General features: G+C 39.7%; 1 protein-coding gene across 3 annotated transcripts in view; it reads left to right on the top strand.

Moving 5' to 3' along the window:
• SAMD3 (sterile alpha motif domain containing 3) overlaps positions 1–23419 on the top strand; it is a 70120-nt gene that overhangs the window by 46184 nt on the left and 517 nt on the right. For all 3 annotated transcript variants that reach the window (XM_077175301.1, XM_077175302.1, XM_077175303.1), the window contains 6 exons: positions 947–1132; positions 1434–1518; positions 8333–8500; positions 20721–20924; positions 21293–21464; positions 23095–23177. In XM_077175301.1, the coding sequence (XP_077031416.1) occupies positions 947–1132; positions 1434–1518; positions 8333–8500; positions 20721–20924; positions 21293–21464; positions 23095–23177 (898 nt within the window). The remainder of the gene's footprint in view (positions 1–946; positions 1133–1433; positions 1519–8332; positions 8501–20720; positions 20925–21292; positions 21465–23094; positions 23178–23419) is intronic.

Here is a 23419-nt window from a genome sequence, read left to right as displayed (position 1 = left end):
CATCTACTGTTAACCATCTGTGTCCCATGAAATCTGGTGAGCTTGAAAAGACAGCAGTGCTGACCATTTTGCACCTGTTTTGCAAGGGGGAATGGTAGTGTTGAGTACTTCTACTGATGCTGGGAGCAGAATACAGTACTGAAGCTATATTTTTTTTTCCTCAGCACTGCATTGCCATTTGTGGTAGGGCTGGCATTGGTGCAGTTATACCAGGGATGTAGAGTTTTTGACAGCCCACAAGATACATTAAAAAATGCCAAGGTGGTGTGGCAGCATAAACAGGTCAGAAAGGTTGAGAGTTATAGACCTGCCTGCTCAGAGAGGAGTTGAGACTATAACTGGTTGTTGGGGACCCCTTTTTCCCTGTGTTCTTTCAGAATTAGGGTTTGGGCAGCCAGTGGTGATAACCTGCCTCAAGTTCACCCCAGCTGGGGTGTGACTTCTGTAAATTGTGGTCATGGTGTTCTTGTGACAGGAGCTGCTGGGCTGTGTCTGCTCTGTTTCCATGAGCTGATGATAGCTGCCTTCATCCCTTCCTTGCCTTCTCCTGTGGGAGGACAGCCTTAAATAATGTCATGTATAGTATTTTATTCAATTAAGCTGTTTGTCTTACTAGAGAGGAAACATTATAAATTAAGACAGAAAAAGGTGTTTTGCAACAACAGCAAGCCCCCACTGACTTCTGCTTTTGCTTTCAGTTACAAAGCACCTCCTACTGTCTGCTGGTTACAATATTCCATATTTGACATCTACTTTTTCACTCTGTACGTATTGATCACTGCTTTTGCAGGTATTCTTTATGCAGAAACAAAGACAGCAGGCCTTGAATTTCTATAGCAATAACTTTCCCTTGTGTTGTGTTTTAACGTGTATTTATCTTTCCCTCCTGCCTGCATTTCCATAGAAGAAAGATGTCATGGTGATCATACAATCTTTTCTTTTACAGAAAAAACCTGAAATCATTTTTTGTGAGACAAAGGATGTTGCAGTGGACAAGTTCCTATGTTTTGCCAGACTTCCCTTACGATGTCAAGTGTATATTAGCAGAAAAAAAATGCCCTGATCACAGTATGAGAATAAGAATGATTGAATTTTTACAAGCAGACATGACAAAATACCTGGAAGGATCACTGTAAGTCAACACCATTACATTTGTTTGGGGGCATTACCTGTTGTCTGCAGACAGAAATTTTCAAATGGATGTAAAGCTATTCTCTAATATATTTGCTTAAATAAAAGAGGCTAAGGGCCTGACATCTACTGAAACCAACAGAAAGATTTCATGCCTTTAAGCTGTGCCCTTTGTTATTTGGAGGGCAACTGATTGTCTGAGAAATAGTCAGAAATTATTTAATCTAGATCAGAATAGACTCCAGTGTTGAATACTGTCTAGAAAACCAAGCATCTTTTCTGTCTCCATCTTGTTTGCGCAGGTATCCGAACAGTCAGCAATATAACATTGTTGTCAATGCTCTGCTCCAGGCATACCCATTCCTTGATGAAGATGGGAATGGCTTTGTAAGTATTGTGGGCTTTTCCCACATAATCAATCACAAGAAAATAATCTAGTTCAGAGGAAATCAATTTCAATTTCTTATATACTGGCTCTATTCAGAGTACACACACTTGGCTGTGTTTTGTAAAGCACATTCTTATTTGATTATGTCAATTAAAGATTAATGCAGGTATAGCTGTACCTCAAAGCTACCATGAGATCATGCAGACCTGTCTTTCTTTCTGGGCTGATATCTGCCCAGGGATAAAATTAAATCTGATTTTTTTTTCTATTTTTAAAACCTAAGAAGCCAGCTGTTTAGAAAATTGTCTGTGTGAGGACTAACATGTGACCGATGCTCTTGCAATGTATTATGATTGTTTGTGTGTTAGATATGAAACTACAACATGCAGTAATACCAGTGGTTTAAGGAATCTAGGTCTAATTAAAAAAAAAATAAAAATTTAAAACAAATATTGGAATATCATTGGGGAAATAGCAGAAAACGGTGGAAGGAGATGATTTAAATTTGAACTACATTTTTTTCACTTCTGATTTAGAATATCTGTCTATGGTCTTGGAGGACAGTGGTCACCTCACTTAACATCATTGCTTTGCCATATGATACTTTTATACCATCTTGTAAAAGCTTGTGATCCTCAGAGGGGACTCACATATATCTCACATGCCATTACTGTAGAAAGCAAAATAATTTTGGGAATAAATAAAAAAGTTGAGGCTTAAGAGTAACTATTCTAGTTCTCCCCTGAGCGCAGGCATTGTTGAAGGGAAGGGACTAAAGAAAACAAGCACATCTCAAAGAGAGGAGAAGGGAGCAAAAGGACCAGAGAGAAACAGCCTGTCCTCATTTTTGATCAGGATATATCTCTGAATACCCCAGTGGTGGTCCTTGGGCAGGGTCCTGAGTAATGTTGTGTCTTCATCTGGCTCCCTCTGTGATGAGGAGCTGGAATGATATTCAGTTTGTTCCAAAGAGAATTTTACAGCCTTTAATTTTTAAAAACTGTTTTTAAACAGAGATTCTTAAGCTAGGTTTTCAAAGGGCTTTAATTGCAGAAGGACATTACTTGCTGCATGGATGGCAGAACTGGTGCTGGCAGCAGTTATGTGAGAGATTTCAGAGTGATTGGTCTTTATCTTTTGATCTTTCCCCCCCTTCTTACTAGAAAGCATTCTGGCTATAACTGCAATAAGTAAACAAGGAAGCTGGAATCAGCAGTTTGCAATATTGCTAGTCTACCATTTTCTGATCCAGCCCCTCTTCATTGCCTGTGTTGAGAGAGGAAAAACTGCTCAAAAGTTGCATTCTTAAGATTGGAGGAAGGTGTGAGAATGAAATTAGTATTTTTAATTGGGGCTACTGTTAGGCACTCTGTTCTTCCTTCTTGATCATAAGCATTATAAATACATTTTTTCTTGATCTGACAGTTGTGTGTTACAACACTAACAGCTTAAAACAAACCCTACAATATATGCATAAGTACTTATCACAAGACTTGCAGTAAAATTGAATTCATACACCTTTAAGAAGCAAATGAACAACAAAAAAAATTGACAACAGTCTTTTTTCCTTGAAAGGCTCTTCAGCAATTAAAAAAAGCAAAAATTTTATAGACTTTTCTTTTCAAATTCCTCCAGCTATTAAGGGACTATAATTGTTGCTTTCTGTTCCTGATAATAGTATTAAAATGTAAGAGGTAAAATATTGATTACTGAGAGGTTTTGAATACCTTTAAGATGTTCATCTGCAGTAATTAAACAGTTGTAGTTATTATTAGTTTCTAAAATAGTACATTGAAAACATTTAAGAAATCGACCATCAATAAAATTCAGAGGAAAAGGGGACTGATAGGTAAATGTAAAAAAGGAAAACTAGCATGAGAGTAGTATTGCAAGCAAAAATGCTACTTACATTCTTTGTTAATTACCATTTATATATAAACTTCTGGGGAGGCAGTTCATATAATGTGGTTTTGGTGTCAACATTGGGAAGAGAGAAATAACCACCTACTTTTTGTGTCTTGTAAGGCTGGAAAATGGAGGATACTAAACATGGCAATTCAGCTGGGCTGGCCTCTGAGAACAATGGTTTCCAGTAGTGGTAGTGCAATAAAGTCATTGGGGTCTATTTAGAATACCAACAAGTCTGTTTTCAATTATTGGACTTATTTTTCCTACAACTTTGAAAATAAATTATACCTTGTTGCATGCATTTAGAAACCAAAAGGGCTGACTGCAGTTTAGAGTACCAAGTTTTGTGTATCCTCTGGTGTGCTGGAGGTCACTTCTGCTGTTGAGTATTATCTTTCTGCCATGTAAAATGCTCTATATCACTGTGTTGTTAATGTCATTCATTTACTGCTTGCTATTTATTGCTGTGCCATGTCTCAGTTCCTAGATTCATTTTAACTCTAAAGTTATGCTTAAAAGGAAAGCAGTTTCTCAGCCTTTGGGGTGGAGGAGCAGCCACAGCATTTGCTGGGCTCTGCAGAAGGCTGCAGTAGTTCTTAAAGAGATGTCCTGAGAAGGTCTGCCAGCGGTGGGTGTGATTTTAATTTTAACTCACAATTCTTAAGTTTAAAGCCCTTCACAAGAAATGGCAGAAAGGTGCAGCAGAAACTGTTTGGGGTTCCTTCCTGGCCACTGGGCATTCCTGTGTGGCTGGGCAGGGGCAGGCAGCTGGGCATCCTGGATGAGGAAAGGGAAAACTCATCCCAGGAGGGATCTTGGGATTCCAGAATTAATGTTTTCTTCTGGCCAAGCGCAGAAAATCAGAATGTAAAGAACTTGGTGTTATTGGTGTGCATGGATGGAGAAGCCTTGAACTGTAAATGTCAGCACTTTTATTGCAGAAATTTTTGCAGAAATGAAGTGAAATTAACAAGTGGGAAAAGGAAAGATTTCTGGCAAACATAGAGGAACATAGAGGAAAACATAAGAGCACCTAAATTACCACCAGAATTTTCATGACAGGAAAGAAAAATTACTTGCAAAACTTTAAACATTCCTTTTTTTTGGTGGTGTTTGTTTGTGGGGAATTTTTCCAAAATACTGGAGTTTTGTCTCCCAAAATACTTATTTACACGTCCAAATTATTTTAAACAAATAATTTAAACAATGTGTGTGTTATGTAGAACTGTAGTCTAATATTTTCAATCTCATACTGTTGCAATGAGAGGTCATTAAAAGTTTGTGGTTTCAAGATTTATTAGTGGATTATTCACAATTCTGTTTTCTTGGTTAAAAATTTTCCCATTTAATTTTGCAGTATGAAAAAAAAATATGCTTCTCTGCCATCAGTCCTTTTTCAAAGAATATCCAATTTAGTATAATCAGGACAATGATTATGACCCTAAATAAATTCATTTACAAATAAAATAATGAATAAGCCACTTATTTATTATGAATTTTAAAAGAATGTTATTTATGAGGTCAGTCTAGAAGCAGGGATTAAGAATTGTCTAAAATTCTAAATAATGATTTAGAAAAAAATTTCTACTAATAGTAAAACTCATTTAAGAAGTGGGGTATCTGGAATGAAATTAATTCCAAGATTAACTTTTGGTAAGTGTGCTTTAAAGTGACTACATAAGGAAATTTTCCCGTGGTATTTCCTTCTGCTTACAGAACAATGCTATCCTAAACTAACATATGACATGTAAAAAAAATAAAAGTCTTCATTTAATCATGGAATAGTTTATAAGATTTGTGATGTGTATTGTAACCAGTACAACATTTGTAAGTTACAGACATATAGGTTATATAGAAAAAGTGAAGGTCATAAACACAGCAGTCAAAAGCAAATTGGCATGGCACTGTTTCTTGACAACTTGCAAGATATTCTGTCTGTGCTTGTCCATTTTTCAAGGCTTAAACCAAACAATTTGGAAAGAATCATCTCCCTTATTCCATTTCATTTCAGCCAACCTTTTGAAAATCGTGGTTCCAAGAAAACATGACATGAGGCAGGGAGAGAGAGGGCTCCCTGCTCCACACCACTTGCCCTTTTGGCTGTGCTCTGCAATGAGCAGCTCCCTTGAGCTCGTGGCTGCCGAGTGGTGCCTGTGAAACCCAGGGTGCTGGTGCTGGCACGCCCGATTTATGTAACTGCTGCACACAAAGTGATTATTTGCTAGTAAATTACTGATTTTAATCTGTGTGTAATCCTTTCCCTCCTATGTCAGATAGACACAGGCTAATCCTCCCACTCCTTTACCAGGAAGGTGAAGCTTCCCAGGGTGGTGTTTGGGGGAAGCTGGGGAGAGCAGGAAAATGATAAGAAAATAAAATTGTTGGTTCAGAAATGGTAACAAAAGCATCCTTTTTAGAGCATGCATTACCCACAAGGGAAACCACATAAATGTATGTGCCTGCAGTCTCATTCTGGAAATAGGTATGTGAGAGGGGACTTACCTAAGTTTATGACAATCCTATAATAGAAATAGATTTAATTAAAATTCTTAATTTATTGGGGGTACTGGAGAATGAAACAGCTGAAAGTTTTGAACTTTGTGGGATATTTAAAGCCTTGCATAGGTGTCAGCATATTCTTTCATGTGAAAGAATAAGCAAAAGTATCTTCTAGCCAAATAAAGATTTTCAAAAGAAAGAAGCTGTGTGAAGCTCAACTACTGGGATTCTTAAATTGTCAGCTGCTAATATATTCTGGGATGATCATGTTTTAAAATATTGTAACATCTGTTAAACACTTCAAAGAAGCATTAAACTAAGGTTTTTGTTTGCTTTTCTTAGGAACCTTAAAATGGAAAGCTAGGCATAAATTTTGCTAAGCATATAATGATGAGGTATTTGCATCAAAATGCGTAAGGCCAGAACTATAAATGTATTTAGGGACCTTAATGGTTCAGGTGAACAACAAGTGGAATTTTCAAGGCCTGTAGTCACCTTACTGCTTCTGAAAATGGTGCTGAGGTGTAATACTCATCTTGAGGCAGTGACTATGCCTTGTGAGAAGACTGAGTGAGCAGTTGTACTGTATTTTTAGTCATTATCTTTAGGTTAGTGCTGATGTGACTTCTGTTCTGGCAGAACCCTAAGCCTGAAGTTTGCATACTAGAAATGCTGATGGGCTTGCTTCCTTTCCAGTTCTTGGGTGCTGAACTGTGACTGGCTGTGAAAAGATGCTTTGGTAAGAGAGTGTCCCCCTAGGAAGGGCACTCCTGCCCTGGTAGGCCCAGGGCTGCTCAAGAAGAGCTGAAGTAGAGACCACAGGGGTTGTAGTCTCATAGCTCTTCCATTCTAATTTTTCACCATTAATGGAGGTCTTGCTTTTAGGACTGAGGGCCTGTAGGTCAGCTAGAACCTGGGCAGTGGGAACAGTAAGCTTGGCAGGAGAAATGCAAGGTCACACAGCCTCCACCACCATCTCTTGAGAAACCCTCTCATCCTGTGTCCTGTGAGTGAGAAGGGCAGGCATATCCGACTCATTGCAAAGAGAGATACTGTACTACTTAGTCTACTTCTACTGAATTCTGGTTTACTCTAAGTTAGCCTTTCATATCATGTGACCTTGACTAATAAATGACACCAATTTGGTAAGAAATGTAGGGTAATCATTCTTCTGTTTATATTGTGTTTCAGCATGCCAGTGGTACAGGCTTGAGTACAGTATTAAGTGAGTGTAATATTGGAGTCAGTTTTAGAAAACAAAGTAGCAGATATTTTAATTCCTCCACATCTTTTAATTTACAGTCACTTTCTGACTGATTTTTTTCCATCTGACTCTTGAACACTCCCCAGTAACTGGAATATGCAAGTGATTTTGAGGAATGACAAAACTGTTCAAAACTGCAGGTTGTGCCTGCAGATGTGTTGAACAGTCTTTGCTTAGAAATTGCTTCCTGGGGTGTCAATGTCATGGCTAGCTCCTGCCATGGGACATTCAGCTTTGGGCCACATGCAAATGGCCATTGGTCCTTAAGGATGCATGAGGAAGTTGCTGTCCCTACAACTTTGAGCAGTGACTTTTCAATAACTGAATAAAGAAATACAAGAGGGTGACAGAAGCACTGGGGCCATGTAAGCTTTGTCTTTGACTGCCAAGGAGTGATGAATGGCTGCATTAAACAGGACCTGCATCTGCTTGCAATGCAGAAGTGCCTTTAAGTTGCACTTTACATACCTTGAGGTGTCTTAGAAATGCTAGGACCTATTTAAATGATTGTCTTAATTCAGCAGTTTTGAGTTCAGTTTAAAAATACCCTTGATCCAGTATAACTGTAGACTCCCAGCAAAAGGTAGTGCCACACTGTGTCTTTCCCACTCCCATTCTGTAAGACACAATAATCATGAAACTGTGCAACCAGTTAGATACTGCCAGAGGCAAAGTAAAAATAATACCCTAAACTAAAAAAAAACCCAAAACAAATCACCAACCCCTACCCCCCCCCCCCTTCACAGCAGTTTCTGTTGTATCTGTGAGCTGATTTGCTTCGCTATGTAGTTTCACAACCCAACGTCATGAATGGAGCATAAAGTAAGAGCTGAGGAAGGGACAACAGTGTGGTTTCACTGGTAGCCTAGGACAGATGTAACCCTTAGATTTAACTACTATTGTCCTCAGCAAGCCACAGCAGTGCCATTAGCCCAGCAGTTTGTTGCTGTAGAGCCATCTACCACAGGTGCTTTTGTTTCCTTCCATCCTGAAGCCAACAGTGGTGCTGCCCTATGAGCCTTTTTCTGCTTAATGGCAAACACTTTTTTGTAGAGTTAGTTAAAAAAAAACTGACCTGCTTTAGGCTGGGGCAAATTCTTGACAGATACTTGTAATGACAGCTATTTTTTTCCCCCATGTAGTTGCTGTGGAAACGGGCCCTTAAAGATCGTTTCAAATATGTGCGGAGACCCATTGAAGATGATGAGCAAGTCCTGAGGAACAAATGCAAATTTGGCCACAGGAGGGGACAGAGCACAAAATCTTCTTTTGCTGAAAATACTCTTGATGATGTCCAGGGGCAGGTAGAGGTAAGATTTTTTGGTGCTTGACTGAGTTCAGTCTTTCAGCTCCTCTGTTGACAATGAGGTCACCAACCAGTAAAGGGGAGAACTGATCTCATCCCATTTAAACTCATTTTGTATAGAGCTTGTCATGTTGCCAGACCCTTGACTTTTTTAGGTATCAACAGCAGAGCTAAACCTGATACTGGACACCTTGCACATTTGTTGTCATTTAGAGTTGTAAATTGGACAGAAAATACTGTCTGTTTTTTTAAATGCAGAGTTTCTATTCTGCTTTTGATTGTATACCTCCAATTAGAGTGAAAAACAATAGAAAATTATGTCTACTAGCTGAAGCCTCTGTACAAATAAGAATGCAAAGAGGTATGTGAGCTGGTAACAAAAATCCTACTGTCAAATTTGTTATATAAAATCTGTGTAGATGTGTGATATACATGGGCATGTTTACAAATCTGTGCATGCAATTGCCGTGTATTCCTTTAGTTGGAAAATTCAGAGAGTTATTGCTGTCCTGTAAGCATCCTAATTAATTTATACACTCTCATAAATTCATTAAGGTTCCAGGTTTGCCAATACTGCACACACCTCTTTGTGCTGAAATTAAAACATGGTAAAATTTAAACAATTGTACAAATGTGATAAAGAAGATATGTAAGTAGATATTCATCTTTAGCTTATCCATGTTCATCCTGCTGTTTACCAGACCCTGTATTTAGGGAACAAGAGTGTTTTATTGGATGCATTTCTGCATATATTGCCCTTGTGATTGAAGGTGGCTTTAATTTCCCATACAAAATGCAAATACATGTTTGCATTGGTTTTTAGAAATGTCAGTAATTTCTGTTTATTCCCTTTGGGTTAATATGTTCAGGAATAAACACACCCCTTCTTGCCTGCTTTAGTTGCAGCATGTGTGAAGTAAGAAACCTGTGACTTCGGTGCAAAACAATAAACAGTCTCGCACGCAGTAAAGAAGAAATTATAAGCTCCTGGTTTTGTGTGCACATCAAGAGTTAGCCATCCTTTATCTGCTAAAGCTTGGAAAGGGCACATGTGGATCTTTTCTGTCTTATGAGCTCATTGAGAAGGGCTTTGGAGTGATCCTGTAGGGACTGCTTGCTAAACTTCATTTATCTGTAGAGAGGGTGTAACTGCTCTGTGCTGTGCTTCTGCAGACCAGGAATCACCACTCTTTACCTGCATTGCCCAAGGCCATCACTGGTCACCCTAGTTTGCTTTAGAAATTAAAGACAAATATTGCATCTCCTCTAAAGGCCTAAGCATTTTGCTAGCCTGAATGTTGTTAGCAAATTAAGGGTTAAACTTAAAGGTGGTGAGAGGATGCTGAATATCTCTAAACAACTTTCCTTTCTCTCTCTCCTTTTCCCTGTATCCTGAACATATATTTATAAATAAAATACAAATATAAATGCAAGAATCAACACTTGTGGGCCCTATTAAGGATTAAGAATGTATTCCATAATTTGAGGCAATCAAAAGTTAGTTTTAAATGTGTTTCTACATTGAAAGCAGAGATGTCTGACTCTGAGATCCTAAATTATGTCACTACATATCTGCAAAATGGAACAAAATGTTTTATATTATTTTTAACAACAGCAGTGGGGATTTTCATTCCGTACCTTTAGGAACACACATAAAGGCACTTTCCTGCCAATCCTTTGCACTGATTACTCTATGAAAAATAGAAACTGTTGAACTGTCTTAGTCTCAAAAAAATGAATATTTTATCTAGAAGCAAATACCACAGGCAAACCCAAATTATATTCAAATTACTGTTAGCCAGATCCCCTTGTCTTCATCCCTTTTCCAAGACTGGAAGAATGAATCAGCCTTGTGTGAACTAGAAGCCAACACATCAAAATTAATTGAGCTGAAAGAGGGGGAAATGAATTCGAGGTTAAGGCAACATTTGGAGAATAGTTAGTGAAGGATCCTCAGTCCCCTTGGGCCACCACACTCTCCTTTAGATAGGCAGAGTAGGACATTTAGGGCATTACAGGTCAAAGCCGACTGGCAGAGCTATGCAGATGAGAGAGCACATCTGTTCCCAGCAGATGACCTACTTACCAGCCACACAGCTGACTTCTGTATCGAGCTTTAGTTTCTGAGCAGCCATAAGCTGTCACCCTGTCATGTATGCTTTGTGTCAGTATAGTCTTGGATTGTTAATGGCATGAAACTGATACAAAGATTGTTTACTGATCGGAAATGTCTCACTGTTATACCTGGCATTTATTTTATGTGAGAAGAGTAATAAAGTTATTACTACTAATAAAACCCTTAACCAAGCTTTTTACTTCTTCGTGTGAAAATCCAGCTGCTTGCCAGGATGATCTTCCTGTGATGTTTTGAGCCATATGATGTCTGCCCCTTGGACTGCCCAAGTTCCTTTACCATCCAGCCCAGCATTCTTCCTTCAAAAGCAGCTCAAGCATACTCGGCAGGGTATGCTCCCATGCAGGGCATTGCTGCCAGGTGCAGCATCTGTCTTTCTCCTCCAGTTTCTTTAAAACATCTGCTGATGTATTCCTCGTTACAGAGCATTATATTCAAACAAGATTGAAGAGTAGCTACTTTTTTTCTTGTGATGACTAGCATCACGTGGAAGGTCTCGAGCAAGTGCAGGGCAGTAGAATGATGGTAAGTAAGCACCATGCTAGAGCTGTCTGTCACTAAAGGAGATTTATTTAAATGATGCTCCCTATAAATATCCATCGGGTTGCACCACCAGGGAAAGAAGCTTGGACTGTGCCTGGCAGACATTAATTTGAGTCTCTGTGTCTGAGGGATATTTACAGTTTTATCAGGAAATCCTCCATAAACAACAAATTTTATGGCTATGGTGTGAGAATCCTTCTCAGTCATTTTCCACAGTCAGGCAAATATCTTGGAGCTGCAGTAATCCAGGGGAGAGTGTTTTGTAATGATAATGACCTTCATCTGCTGCAAATGGAAGGTACTTTCCATGACAAGGGGGATCACACTGTTAAAATACATAAGAAAAGCAAACCAGTCTCCCCTCTGCAGCAAGGGTGGGATTACTGCTAAAGCAGCCATTCAGTGGCTTGATCTGACTGGTCCCATTATTTTTTTAGCATCAAACCCCTTTCCTCTGCCCTAAGGACTTGTTTGATTTATAGTTCTTCAGGCTGTGAGGGAAACCACCTCCTGCCAGTTATAATAGGAAGGGCCCTAGACTTGGGGGAGCCAGAAGAAACATAAAGATAGGACCTTCCTGGTCCTTGGCCAAAGAATTGCCAGAAGGCAAAAGGTGATGGAGAAGGAAATGGGGTTACAGCTGATGATTGGCTTGCATACCTTGAGAGCTTATGGCTCAAACACTATTTTAGTCTTCCCAGGGGCAGTGACTAAAGAGCAAATTTTCTCTTTCAGATCTTTAAGTTTGGAAATCTTGCCAGCCTCAAGCAGTGCTGTTCATGGAATGTGTGACTTCACTGTCAAGTCAGTTAGCTGAATACAGAAATGAAAAAGCCCCCAGATGTGCTGCATGGCTTAACCTGCCAGTTTAGAGAGGTGTGTGTTTCCCATAGGTCCAGTATCGTGTTCTGTTCCCAGAGGCTTCTGGGATACTCCTATGATATCTCAAATGCCACTGAATAGCTGTATCTATGCAGCTGGATTAAGCTCCTTCAATCCACCCCAGACATTAAATAAGAAAATATCTCAGGAAAGGGAGTACCCAAGGGTATCTTAAGCTTCCTGAAATGTAAGGGAATATAACAGGCTAGAAGACTGCTAGTAGTTCTTGATATTAAACAAAAATGGAGAGAGAGTACAGTCCCTCTTCTAAAACCTCTGATTTCTTACATCTTATGACAGCCTGTTTGTGAGGTCATCAGGGTTTCTCTGAAGCTGTCACACAAATAAATTTGGAGTTAGGTGTGAAAAGGAAAAATAGGCTCTGACAAGATGTCAGCTAAGATAGCGGTAGATGTTTGCAGATAAATGTATTTGCCACACCCAGCAGAGGTGGGAATAACAAAATGAAAACAATTTATAAAGGGGGCATCAGCACACCATCTTCTTTCTGTGTCAATGGGATAGAGACAAGAAAAGCTTTGATGAGAACTTTGACTGGGAGAAGCAGAAGGATTCCGCAGAAACTTTAACTCATGAAGTTGGACATCTATTGATATTCCTGTACAGGGAAGACAAGCAGGAATTTTGAAACTGGTGAACATGCAAATTCTGTGCCAAGAGGACTAAATGAAAAGCAGAGAAAACCCCTGGCCAAGGAGGTGCACCATTTGTGCTTGCTTTGGTGGTATGCACTACAAGAATGGTGAAATTTACCCTGTTGTTTTTATCTGGAAACTGTCTTTTCTGATGAAAGGAGGGATCAGGACTGAGTAAAGTCTACCCTGAGATGGAGTCTTTTTACATCAGATTAGATAAATTAGCCAAGGTAGACATTTCCTAGGGATATGCCTTTCTTTGAGGTGATAACTAACATCATGTTTGTCAATGATCTTATGCCACTGCAGGAGTCAGAAACTTGAAACAGGATTTCAAGGGCTCTAGAAAGAATAGGACTTGGAAAATGATGGCTGGAGAAAAAGGGAGGAATGAGAAAAATAAGGCAACTGCAAGGGAACAGGAGAGCTAAATGTCTGTAAAATTCTCAGGGGATGAACAGCTTGTGTACAATATGCTGAAATTCTCTTGGCTCAGTCTTACAGCACTATTGGCAGGCAGAGCATTAGGTACCATCTCTGCTGAGAATGCCATGTCCAAATGAAACAGGGGTGATAGCACCTGTCCCTCTAAGATTAATGGTCTCCAAATAAGGCGTTTGAATGTTTGCACAACTGGAATGTGAGCAGGCATATATAAATGATCTTTCAATGGCTGTACTGAACTGTTGTAATGTGATTTTCCCACTAAAACTTTGATGTGCATACATCAAACTTTGAGCGTGTGGTGTTGCTTAGTTAATATTTTGAAATGCTTTTAAGTCAAAGCAAAAGCTTTAAACACAAATCCCTGGCATACATCTTGCACTTCACCTTCTTATTTGTGTCAGCCAGTGTCTTCATTGCTCTGTGAGTTAAATTGTCAAGCACAGGTTGTTCCTTGGTAGAGGAAAACCAATTTATCTTATTTTGCTTATGCAGCTTACAAAATCAGAAAGCAGTTGTTGTGGTTAGAAATAGGCTGACTTACGTGACTTTGAAAGTTTTTGGTTAGCACTGGCACATAAATCTAGTTCTGAAGTTGCCTCCCTGGCTCAAAAAGGCAATTATGTGTAATTAAAGCAAAGTCTGCCTTAATTAAGCATCTCATTGGAGTACAAGTCAGTGTGGATCCTGCTGATGGTTACACACTCATTTTGCTTGAAAGCAGCCTGTCCATGCTGTTTCACCTGTCTTTGTGTGCAGTGTTTGGATGTGAGGGGTGAGGCATGGTTTTGACGTCTTCTCTGTTCTCTCCCACTATCCAGGATGAGAAGATGGGCCTTGAGCAGTGCCCAGTTTATAGCCTGCCTTTTTAGATTCATACTTGCTCCAGATCAGTCTCCAGTGTTTGGGGTTTTTTTTGAGCAGACCTTCACTTTCTCTCATTGTCTGTTTTGATCACTCCTCCTGATATAAAACGGCCCAGTGTTCATCATAGTAGATGTCATTCCAATGACCCTGCTGTTACCACAGAAAAAAGGGCTGTCCCTTATGACAGTGGTAGCAAAAAACTGGTCTATACACTGTGCTCTTATGATGCCTTGTGTCTGTATGAGATCCAAAATACCAAGACCCACTTTTCAGTATTCAAATATCAAGACACAGAGATTATACTTGCTTAAGTAACTGTGAAAGCTGCTTCTCACCCTGAAGTAGTTATAAAAGCCAATTAATGGAAAAGATTATTCCGAACAAGAGTCCTAACTATCATCAGGCTTTCTTGTGTAAGTACCTTGAGTGTTGATGCTAACTAATGCAGGTAGACTTAGCAACCAAGAGGTGTTGGCAATATCAATGCTCTTAGCAATAACATGACTTGGAATATGCATTGGCATCTAGCAAGGAAAATTTGAAATGTGTTTTTTGAAGGAAATATTATTAGCAGCTGCTGGAAGCTGACAAGAGCAATAATAATGAAAGACGGAGGCTGTACCAACCCATCAGCATCCCAGTCCTAATGTATGGTTTTAAAGGACTTAGTGCTGATCCCACTGAACCACATTCAGTGCTGATCCCACTGAACCTGTCTGCACAGCACTGCTGTTCCAGGAGATGAGTCTCATTACCATCACATGTTTTCTACATTGCTTTCCAGCAAGCAGATTAGTCTCCATCCAAAGGAGTTGCCTCAAAGAAATATTTCCAGAGCATCCAGGTGAGGAACCTGGATCACTGGTTGGCAGTGAGCAGACTGACAGCATGCAGTAATGTCCTCACATATACCTCTTTAACTCCACTGCTCCTGTTTGAATTAACTCTCTCAAACTGAGGAGCCTGTAGGTCCTGTTGGCATTCATCAAAAAGAGATCTCTATCTTTGTCCTTAGCAACAATGAGGTTACATTTACCATTCAGGAACTGGTCTAAACCCATGTAAAGAGCAAAGAGTTGTCTGCTGTCCACACCAGAGGCACTTTCATCACTCTTTGATTAGGCAGTCATGTTTTGTGTTAACATTCATGTCCTTTACAATTTATGATGCTGGCTTTCAACAGTAATTGAGAGCTTAGACCTTGGAGATCACATCATGCAGAAGAATTGCTCCCTCCCTCCTCACAAACTGCAGTTTCACTGCCTTGGCTGTGACACTGTTTCATAAAGGTGCCCTGCTAGCTGGGGCTTTTTTCAAGAAGGTGCTAATACAATTTTGTATCTTGGGAAGTATCAAGATCCATCAAAAGGGCATTTAGGAATCAGGCCTTTATTTAGAAATCCGCCTCCAATCAAATGACTATTGTCTTGCTTCAGGAGATGGGAGGAATTAGGAATTTGGAGTCTAGTAGTTTTTTGTTGGTATGTTTTCTTGCTTTAATGTGAGCATCTTAACACAGTCTGCTTGTATATGGTTCCAAGTAGAACTGTGAATAGAAGGTGGGGAGTCACAGTCAAAAGGCATCTGGAGTGTAGGCAAAGAGCCTTACAACCTGTGTGCCTCCCAGACTTGGAGTCGTCAGTCACAGATACCTGAGATGACAAGAAGTCAAGAGTTTGTGGGCATGGGCAATAAGGGATGGGCTCCCTGCTGCTGTGACCTTTGAGTGTGAATCCAAGAGAATGAGTAGAAGCCTTGGCAGGACCGTCCTGCAGGCTAGGGCTAGGTTACTCTGACAGGTACTGGGTATCCTCTGCTTATCTCATTAACTTCCTTTCCACATCCTTTTGCTTTCTTCTCTGTTCTGCTGCACGTCTCATAAGCTTGTGATTATAAGGCAGCTTCTTATTTAAAGACTGTGAAATAAATTTTTGTTTGTTCCAGAAATATTTATTTTTAATCTCTTTTTTTTGTTGTTGTTTAAAAAGAAAGGAAACCTTTACCTTATAAACTAAGCATGCACATTACTAAACAAGACAAAAATAATTAAATATCACCAATTAACATTCTTATTTTTGCAACTGAAATGGATGTTACTGGTGACTCAACTGAAAATTTGGCCAGAGGGGTCGGGTGACCTCAAGAAGTAAAGATTCCTCATTTAATGAGGCTATTTTTTAGTTCTGTCTGGTATACATGCTGAACTGTTAGCTGTGGCTTCTTCAGGCATTGACATGAGATCCTAGCTTTGGTCTAGATGGGATTGGTTTGGCACATTATCAAAATAACTGAGCTTTAACTTTATGGTCAAATTTTACTGGAATATTGCTGTGCTGTAGCTGGCTTTCTCACTGTGATGGTTGAAGTGGAGAGGATCTAGAGTCCTCCCTAAATAAGCAAATGGTAGGCTGATAAACCAGTTCAGTAACCAGCTTCCCAAACCCAGATTCCTCCTGCAATGTTAAAGTTAGCTATAAAATATTTTAAAGGACACTTGGAATCATTCTCCGATAAAATGGGTGTCCCACTGAGATAACTTATTTCCACCAAAAGAAAGTACCTCTCACCTTTCCACTTACCTTAAAAGCCAACTTATTCACAATCAAAGAAGTTGGAAAGATTACAGATAGTGATTGCTTTAAGCAGGATGAGCACTGCAAGGCAACCAATTCTAACACTGACTTCTCCCAGGTAATAGATGATTTACACTACAAAGTTTAGCCTTCCATTTCTATTTTTCCCCCCTATTAAATAGCTATGACAGCAATTCTTCCTTATATTGCTGCCATATTTCTATTGGTGTCTTGCCATTGCCACTGATGAAAATGTCAAATGGTCTCTTTTGGCTAATTAATAATATCATCAGCTAAACTAGCTCTCAAGGACAGAGGTGACCACAGGGAAAGTCCATCAAATCAAGCAGTGCTTGCCTTGACAAGGGGGCTGGAGAGAAGCTGGTGTAAAGGTCACAACTTCTTCTCATGTTTGTTTCTAAGCAACCCAGTCAGTCAGTCTGTGGTTGCAGCACACTGGGTTGAGTTGTTTTGCTTTCTTGTCTCTGCAAGTAAGACACTAAAGGTGACAGGCCCTCTGGGAATAAGCCGCCATGTTGCACATCAGCTGGCTGAAGAAGTTCCTGCTTTATGGGCAGGAGGCCTGAAAGCAGAGCCATAGGAGAAACCAGTAGTGAAAGGGCTGTTTGTAGTCAGAGGCTTCAAGCTAGCTCTTGCACAGCATAAAAACATAAATGTAATTTTTAAAGACCTAACAACTGCCCAAGTTTGTGTATGTGAGAAAGCGTGGGTATCTTGAGACTGACAAGAACGGGTCATCCCTTGGTTCTGCGCACTGGTCACAGTGAAGCAAGGGACAGCCTGTCCAACTTAGGGCAAGTTGGCAAGTTAAGGAATAGCTGAATGACCCAGCTGTGACTATGCGAATACTAGGATGGTATTCATAGTAGTAACCAATATAAATTTCATACCAGAAACCATCAAAGGCTGACGCAGGAAGCTTGCAGGGATGACACACCAGCAGCAAAACAAAACTCTGATGACTCTGAGTGATCCAATGGACATTTACACAGAATGATTTTTTGTGGCTTTCTGCCTTTTCTACACTGGTTATAGAGGCTTTCTCACCCAGGGTGAGAAGCAAGAAGCCTGATGCTGCTAAGGGACAGGAGTGCTCAAGGTGCATTCCCTAGGTACAGGGTGGCTGGCAGAATATAAAGCCATACCAGAAAAATGAGACAGATTTGCAAGGATTCTCAGTAGGTGAGTTCAGATGATCACATTACTGAGACCATTCTTCATAGGCATTCTTCAGGGCATCTGTCTCAAGACATGCATGTCACTAAAGGGGACAGAGTAATTCACTAAAATGAGCAGTAACACATTTCCAGGATCAAGTACTTGCACAAAATTTTCAGTGGTGTCCAAGGATAAAACAGGTACTTTTTTAATTGGGATGTACAATTTTTCTCATATTAGATAATTGGAGGTAACTAATTTCATGCCAGTTTATAGAGTTTCAGGAGAGAGCTAGAGAACATATGGACCAAGAAACCCTCTGTTTTCACTGGCCAAGTTGGCAAGAACTGTAATGCAGACCCAAGAGATTAACACATTAGGAAGGAATCAACAAAGTTTTGGTAAACAGACCTAATTCTTCACAAATTCATTAGTTCTTTGAAGTGTTCAACAGCCCTGAGGACACAGGCAATCCAGCTGATATAGTTTACTTGAAATTCAGAAGAGATTTTAACACATGCCTTTCAAAGGCTCTTAGAGGATATAATCTGAGGGGATAAACAGGAAGGTCCTTGAATGGATAAACAGTTAAAAGATAGAACAAACAAGGCTGTGCAGAAATGGTTGGGGTTTACAGTGGAAAAGATTATGAATGCTTAGTTTAAGCAGTTCAATATATTTCTAAATAACATGAGAAAAGTAGACTAGTTGGCAGATTACCTTTTGTGATGCTACCAAGGATAGTAAAGACAAAGACTGAAGAATTGCATAAGGATCCCATTCCAGGGGGGGGAAACCCAGCAGATAAAATTCAGTTCTGATAGATGGAAAATAAGGGACAAGGAGAAAAGCCAGTCCTAACAACACTGATAGTGATGGACTCTGAGCTTATTAGTACCATTCACAAATGCTATTTTTATACTAGGCTAAAGCATATCTGGCACAATGCTAAGCAGCAGTCAAAAAAAAAAGAAAAAAAGAAAACAACAACAACAAAAAGAACTTGATTACACAGAATTATTTAAGAAAGGAACGAAAGGCAATGCATTATTCCACTGTATGCCCCTGTGGTGTTCCAGTACATCTCAACAAGTACTTTTAAGTTATACTGCACCTATTTCATAAAAACTACAGTGAAATTAGAGAACTTGCAAAGACAGTAACAAGGATAATTGAAAGTATGGACAAGCTTTCATATGTGGAATGATTAAATAGCTTAGGACCGTCTTGGCTGGAAAAGAGATGGCTGAGGGCAGAATATGACTTGTCTGTAAAACTATAGTGGCATGGAGATGGTGAATAGGTTTTGAATCCAGTATGATAATTAGGAAGCAGAAATAGCAGGAGAAAAACAAATAAATGCATTTCCTCTGACAGCATATAGTTAAACTGCCACATTTAAGGCAGGATTTTGTGGAAGGCATGATTTTATGAGAGTTGGAAAAGTGACTGTGAGAAGTAATTGAAGGAGAAAATAAATCTACTGAAGGCTGTATAGCTATAAAGACTGAAGGCTATTAAATATAAAGTCTGGGAGTCCACAAACCCCAGTGTAGTGAAGTCTTGACGAACTTACCATATACTCATCATTTATACTTTTCCCCAGCACCTCTCCCAGGCAGGTAGGGGAGGGTATGGTACTAACTTGTCTTCCCACCTCTGCTCCTGTGCTCTGAGGAAGAGGCCAGGAGTGCCTATGCAAGCTGGTCACAAACACACACTACTGTTGTAACACAATGAAGACTGTGAGATCCCCTATCAGAAAGAGTGCAGACTGTGCTAGTACAGAATCCTAGCAAGGGCCAGGGAGTTGTACAGGGGCCACATTACGTATCTCTCCTCCATGCAGATCTTATTTTCTTCTATGATGCCTATAATGGCTATTGGTAGCTATGGATATGTACAAGGAAAGGCAGGTTTTTCACTGCATTGTGCAACCATTCTTGGAATATCACATGCCTGATTTTAAAGAAGGATGTTAATTAAAATGGAAAGTTTAATTGCACATGCAGAGCACTGCAAAGTGGTTTGGGATGTTGTGTGTTTCACAGCTCTGAGTCAGAAATGTTCTGGGGGACATTTTGAAGTGTCTCAACTCCCTCTGGCGTTGACCCACAGGCTGTCCATATGTGTAATCACAGCTGCATCAGTGACAATACAGACAGGAAAAGCCAGCAGCAACACAGCCTGAGGATGTAACTGTACCAGCTGTGCATCTCTATGTCCATCAGCTTGTTTCAGTGAGCAAATTCCCTGTGTCCACTGATGGATAAGCTACACACACTCAGGCTACTCCAGCTGGTGTACTGCTTTGGATAGCCACCTCTCCTCTCAGTAATTACTGGCTTTGGAATTACATCAGGGACAATAACCATAATTTTGAGGAAGGTTGTTAACTTTCCTAACGTGCAAAAATTCTTTTTGGAAACACTAACAATCAAACTGCTCAAATAATGTCTTTCAATACTAGGTTTTTAGTTCAGCTAGTGTCCTTGGGGGTAAAAATTCCAGCTGCATAAATGTGAAAGTTAGTTGTCCTGCTTTTAGGACCCGAATGGGTAAGAGGAGAATACTAAAATTCTCTTGGTAATACAGAGTTAATATTGCTAAATACTGAGTTGTCGTTAGAACTGACTACTCGTTTCCAATAAACCACAATGAGACAAACCAGACACAGGAACAGGAATTTCATGAATAGCCTCAAATATGCAGTTTGGGCTTGGGGGACTTGGCTGACAGGTATAGTTTTATATGAAAACAGACCTTAGTCTAACTTAGAATACGAGGGTGAGTTCAGAGGGCTGGAACTGAAACCACACTACCCTTTCTGCTGAGCTCAACTACACTCAAATCACAGAGGTCACATCAAATGACTCGAGCTAAAAAAGCTGAATAATCAGATAAAAAGGTGGATTTGTTATAATTCTGTCCTTAATTTCTTCATAGGAAGACCCTGCTCATCTTAAAGGCAGTGCAATGGATTTACATATTAAGTGGCTTAATCAAGAATATATGAAAACTCAGAGGAACTGGGAAGAAGTGGAAAACAGAATGAATGTGACAATAGAAATACGGAGAAAGATGATCAGCGATAAGGCACCTTTAAAAGATGTTCTTAGACTATTTCCTTTCTTAAGATGCCCTTATCAGGTAACAGAGCTATTTTTAATTATGACATTGAATCCTGTGTAATAGATGTGATACATCTGTAGGCGTGTATTTCACAGGATAGTTCCACTGAAGTATCCATCAGCAATGTTCTCTTTAATTCATATTGAAATCCTATTTTAAAAGGTTCATCGCTTCAATTCTGAGTTAAAGGTGCCACACACACCACCAGTGTCACTGTTTGGTGTTACTTGATGTATTCCTTTCCTGCTTTGAAAAAAAATTACATCACCCTCTTGAGTTTATAATCTTATTTAACTGAGCTAGTTTTATCCTGTCTTTAAAGTGCATGCATTGTTTACAGTTTTGGTTTTGAGGTTTGCAATACCAAATACTTGTTTTTCTTTCAGCTTTTTAGGGAGTTCCAGCTTCTCACACACATGGACATTCATAAGAAAACAGTCGAGATTTTGGAGATTTATTCAGAAAACATACTGTCCTTGTATGTGGTGAGGAATAATCCAATTAACGTTATGCTGCAAGAAAATCTGAAGCAGCACACAGAGGAAGATGTTCTGAAATGTCAGTACCATCTCCTATGCTCTGAATATCAGAGTTTTGTTGTAGCTAATTGTTCTTACTTACGTAACTAAACTAGTTTCAATTGTATTGCAAACACATTTCAAAAATGTTATGGTTTCTTTGAAAATATAGAGTGATGGTGAAGCATTGAGAAGAAAAGCTACTAAATTAGTAGGAAAATTAAGTCAGTCAAGTATTGAAGCCTTATTTTCAATGAATAAAAGAGTGCAGGTTTGATAAAGTAAGTAATTACCTTAAAATAAGTATTGCTAGATGAGCAGAAGTATGTATTTCTAGATATGAGTGCTTATTATTTTCTAAAAATACCTGCAGAAAACTAATTTTCTGCTTTAGAAATAGCCCCATTAAAAAGACACAATTTCCTTTACAAGTCAAGTTTCTATGGTTATAATCTTTACCCCAGTAAAATAAAAGAAGTAGTTCCCACTAACCATTTCAGGCACCTCATCTCTGCAGAGAAACAGTGCAGGAAAAAGGGCACAGACTGGTGCCTCTGGTGAGGTCCATGTATCCTGGCGGTGGGGAGCAAACACCTGCTGACACTCAGCTTCCTTCAGTCAGTGAGAAATCTGGGGAGTGTGGTCCTGCAGGGACAGAACTTTTCAAGCAGTCACTCAGAATTGCCATTCTTGCCCAGCTGCCCAAGGTAGCTCTCTGAGAAGTCCTCCCTAGACTCACTTTCTGTCAAACAGGCATAATAATTTCAGGATGTCAATCCAAGGTCACACCATATGAACACATGTGTGTCCTATAGCAGTTTCACTCCATTTATTGCCAGGTCAGCTTTGAAAGAAGCAGAAGTGTAGGTTAAAATTCTGGGGATTTCCTTCGCTAAGATTAAAAACAAAAGTACTCATGGTAGATCAAAATTCTTCAATGAATTGTCTAATCCAGAAAGCCTTTATGGACTTTCTTTTCATAGCTTTGGCCAAGGAAATCTATGGATGTAGTAAGTAATTTCCCCTTTTCTTATACAGCATGTCCACAGAGATTTTGACTCATGCCTTAGTAAAGTCCCAAGGCCTTTCCTTTTCTGTTTTTCTCTCACAAACAACTTGACCTGGCACCTAGATAATAAATGCATGGTGAGGTAAGTTCAGTGAAGCATATAACACCAGAAGCCTGACTTGCAAAAAAGATGTTATAGTCAATAACACCTGAGTCAGAGGGATAGTAGATACCAGGTGTCAGGAGGTTCTGCAGCACCAGCTGGTACCACAGCCTTCAAAGCAGAGTCCTGGAAACAGGACTCCCTGGACTTCAGTTTACTGGGGAGAGAGGAGTTTGGGAAAGGGCAGTGAGAGCAGGAAGACTATCCGCTCACAACTCAACTAAAAGCAACCCAAAGGCCAGCTTACTTATTGTGAGGAAAATTGAACTGTAATATTGGGTAGCAGAGTCCCATGAATTATTTGACACTAATGTTCATTGCCAGCTGAGTTGCCTAAATATTGACTGTGGTACAAACTACTCTTCAAAGTGGACTGAACAACAGCTCCACTACTGAGCTGTTAACTATTACATAGACTGCAATCTGTTTTTCCAGGATGATACTGCAGTGCCAGAAAGTTTTCATTTGTAATGTAGTATAAATCCTTGCCTTTGACAGACATGAAAATGACTGCTGCATGTTTACTCCTGCCAGAGGTCTTTGGAGATGATTCCAGTCTGTTTGCTGCAGTGAACGAGGAGGTAGGAGACAGAGCACCAGCAACCTTGGTCTCTCTTCCTTTAATCACCTGCATATGCACATCACCTGGCCTTTTGGTGGCTCAGCTTAGTTCTGGGAAGAGGTGACATTAGCCTGCCTTTGGAGTAGGAATACTCACAGAAATACTACCTAACTTCAAAGGAATGTTATCAGGCTTACTTCATTCTCTGACCTGTTCATCGTAGCAATGTTGTGGCATCATTTGAAATACCCTTTTTTGAAT

Source organism: Agelaius phoeniceus, chromosome 3 (assembly GCF_051311805.1).
Source record: "Agelaius phoeniceus isolate bAgePho1 chromosome 3, bAgePho1.hap1, whole genome shotgun sequence".
Lineage (NCBI taxonomy): Eukaryota > Metazoa > Chordata > Aves > Passeriformes > Icteridae > Agelaius > Agelaius phoeniceus.
This window is presented reverse-complemented; position numbering and strand designations above follow the sequence as displayed.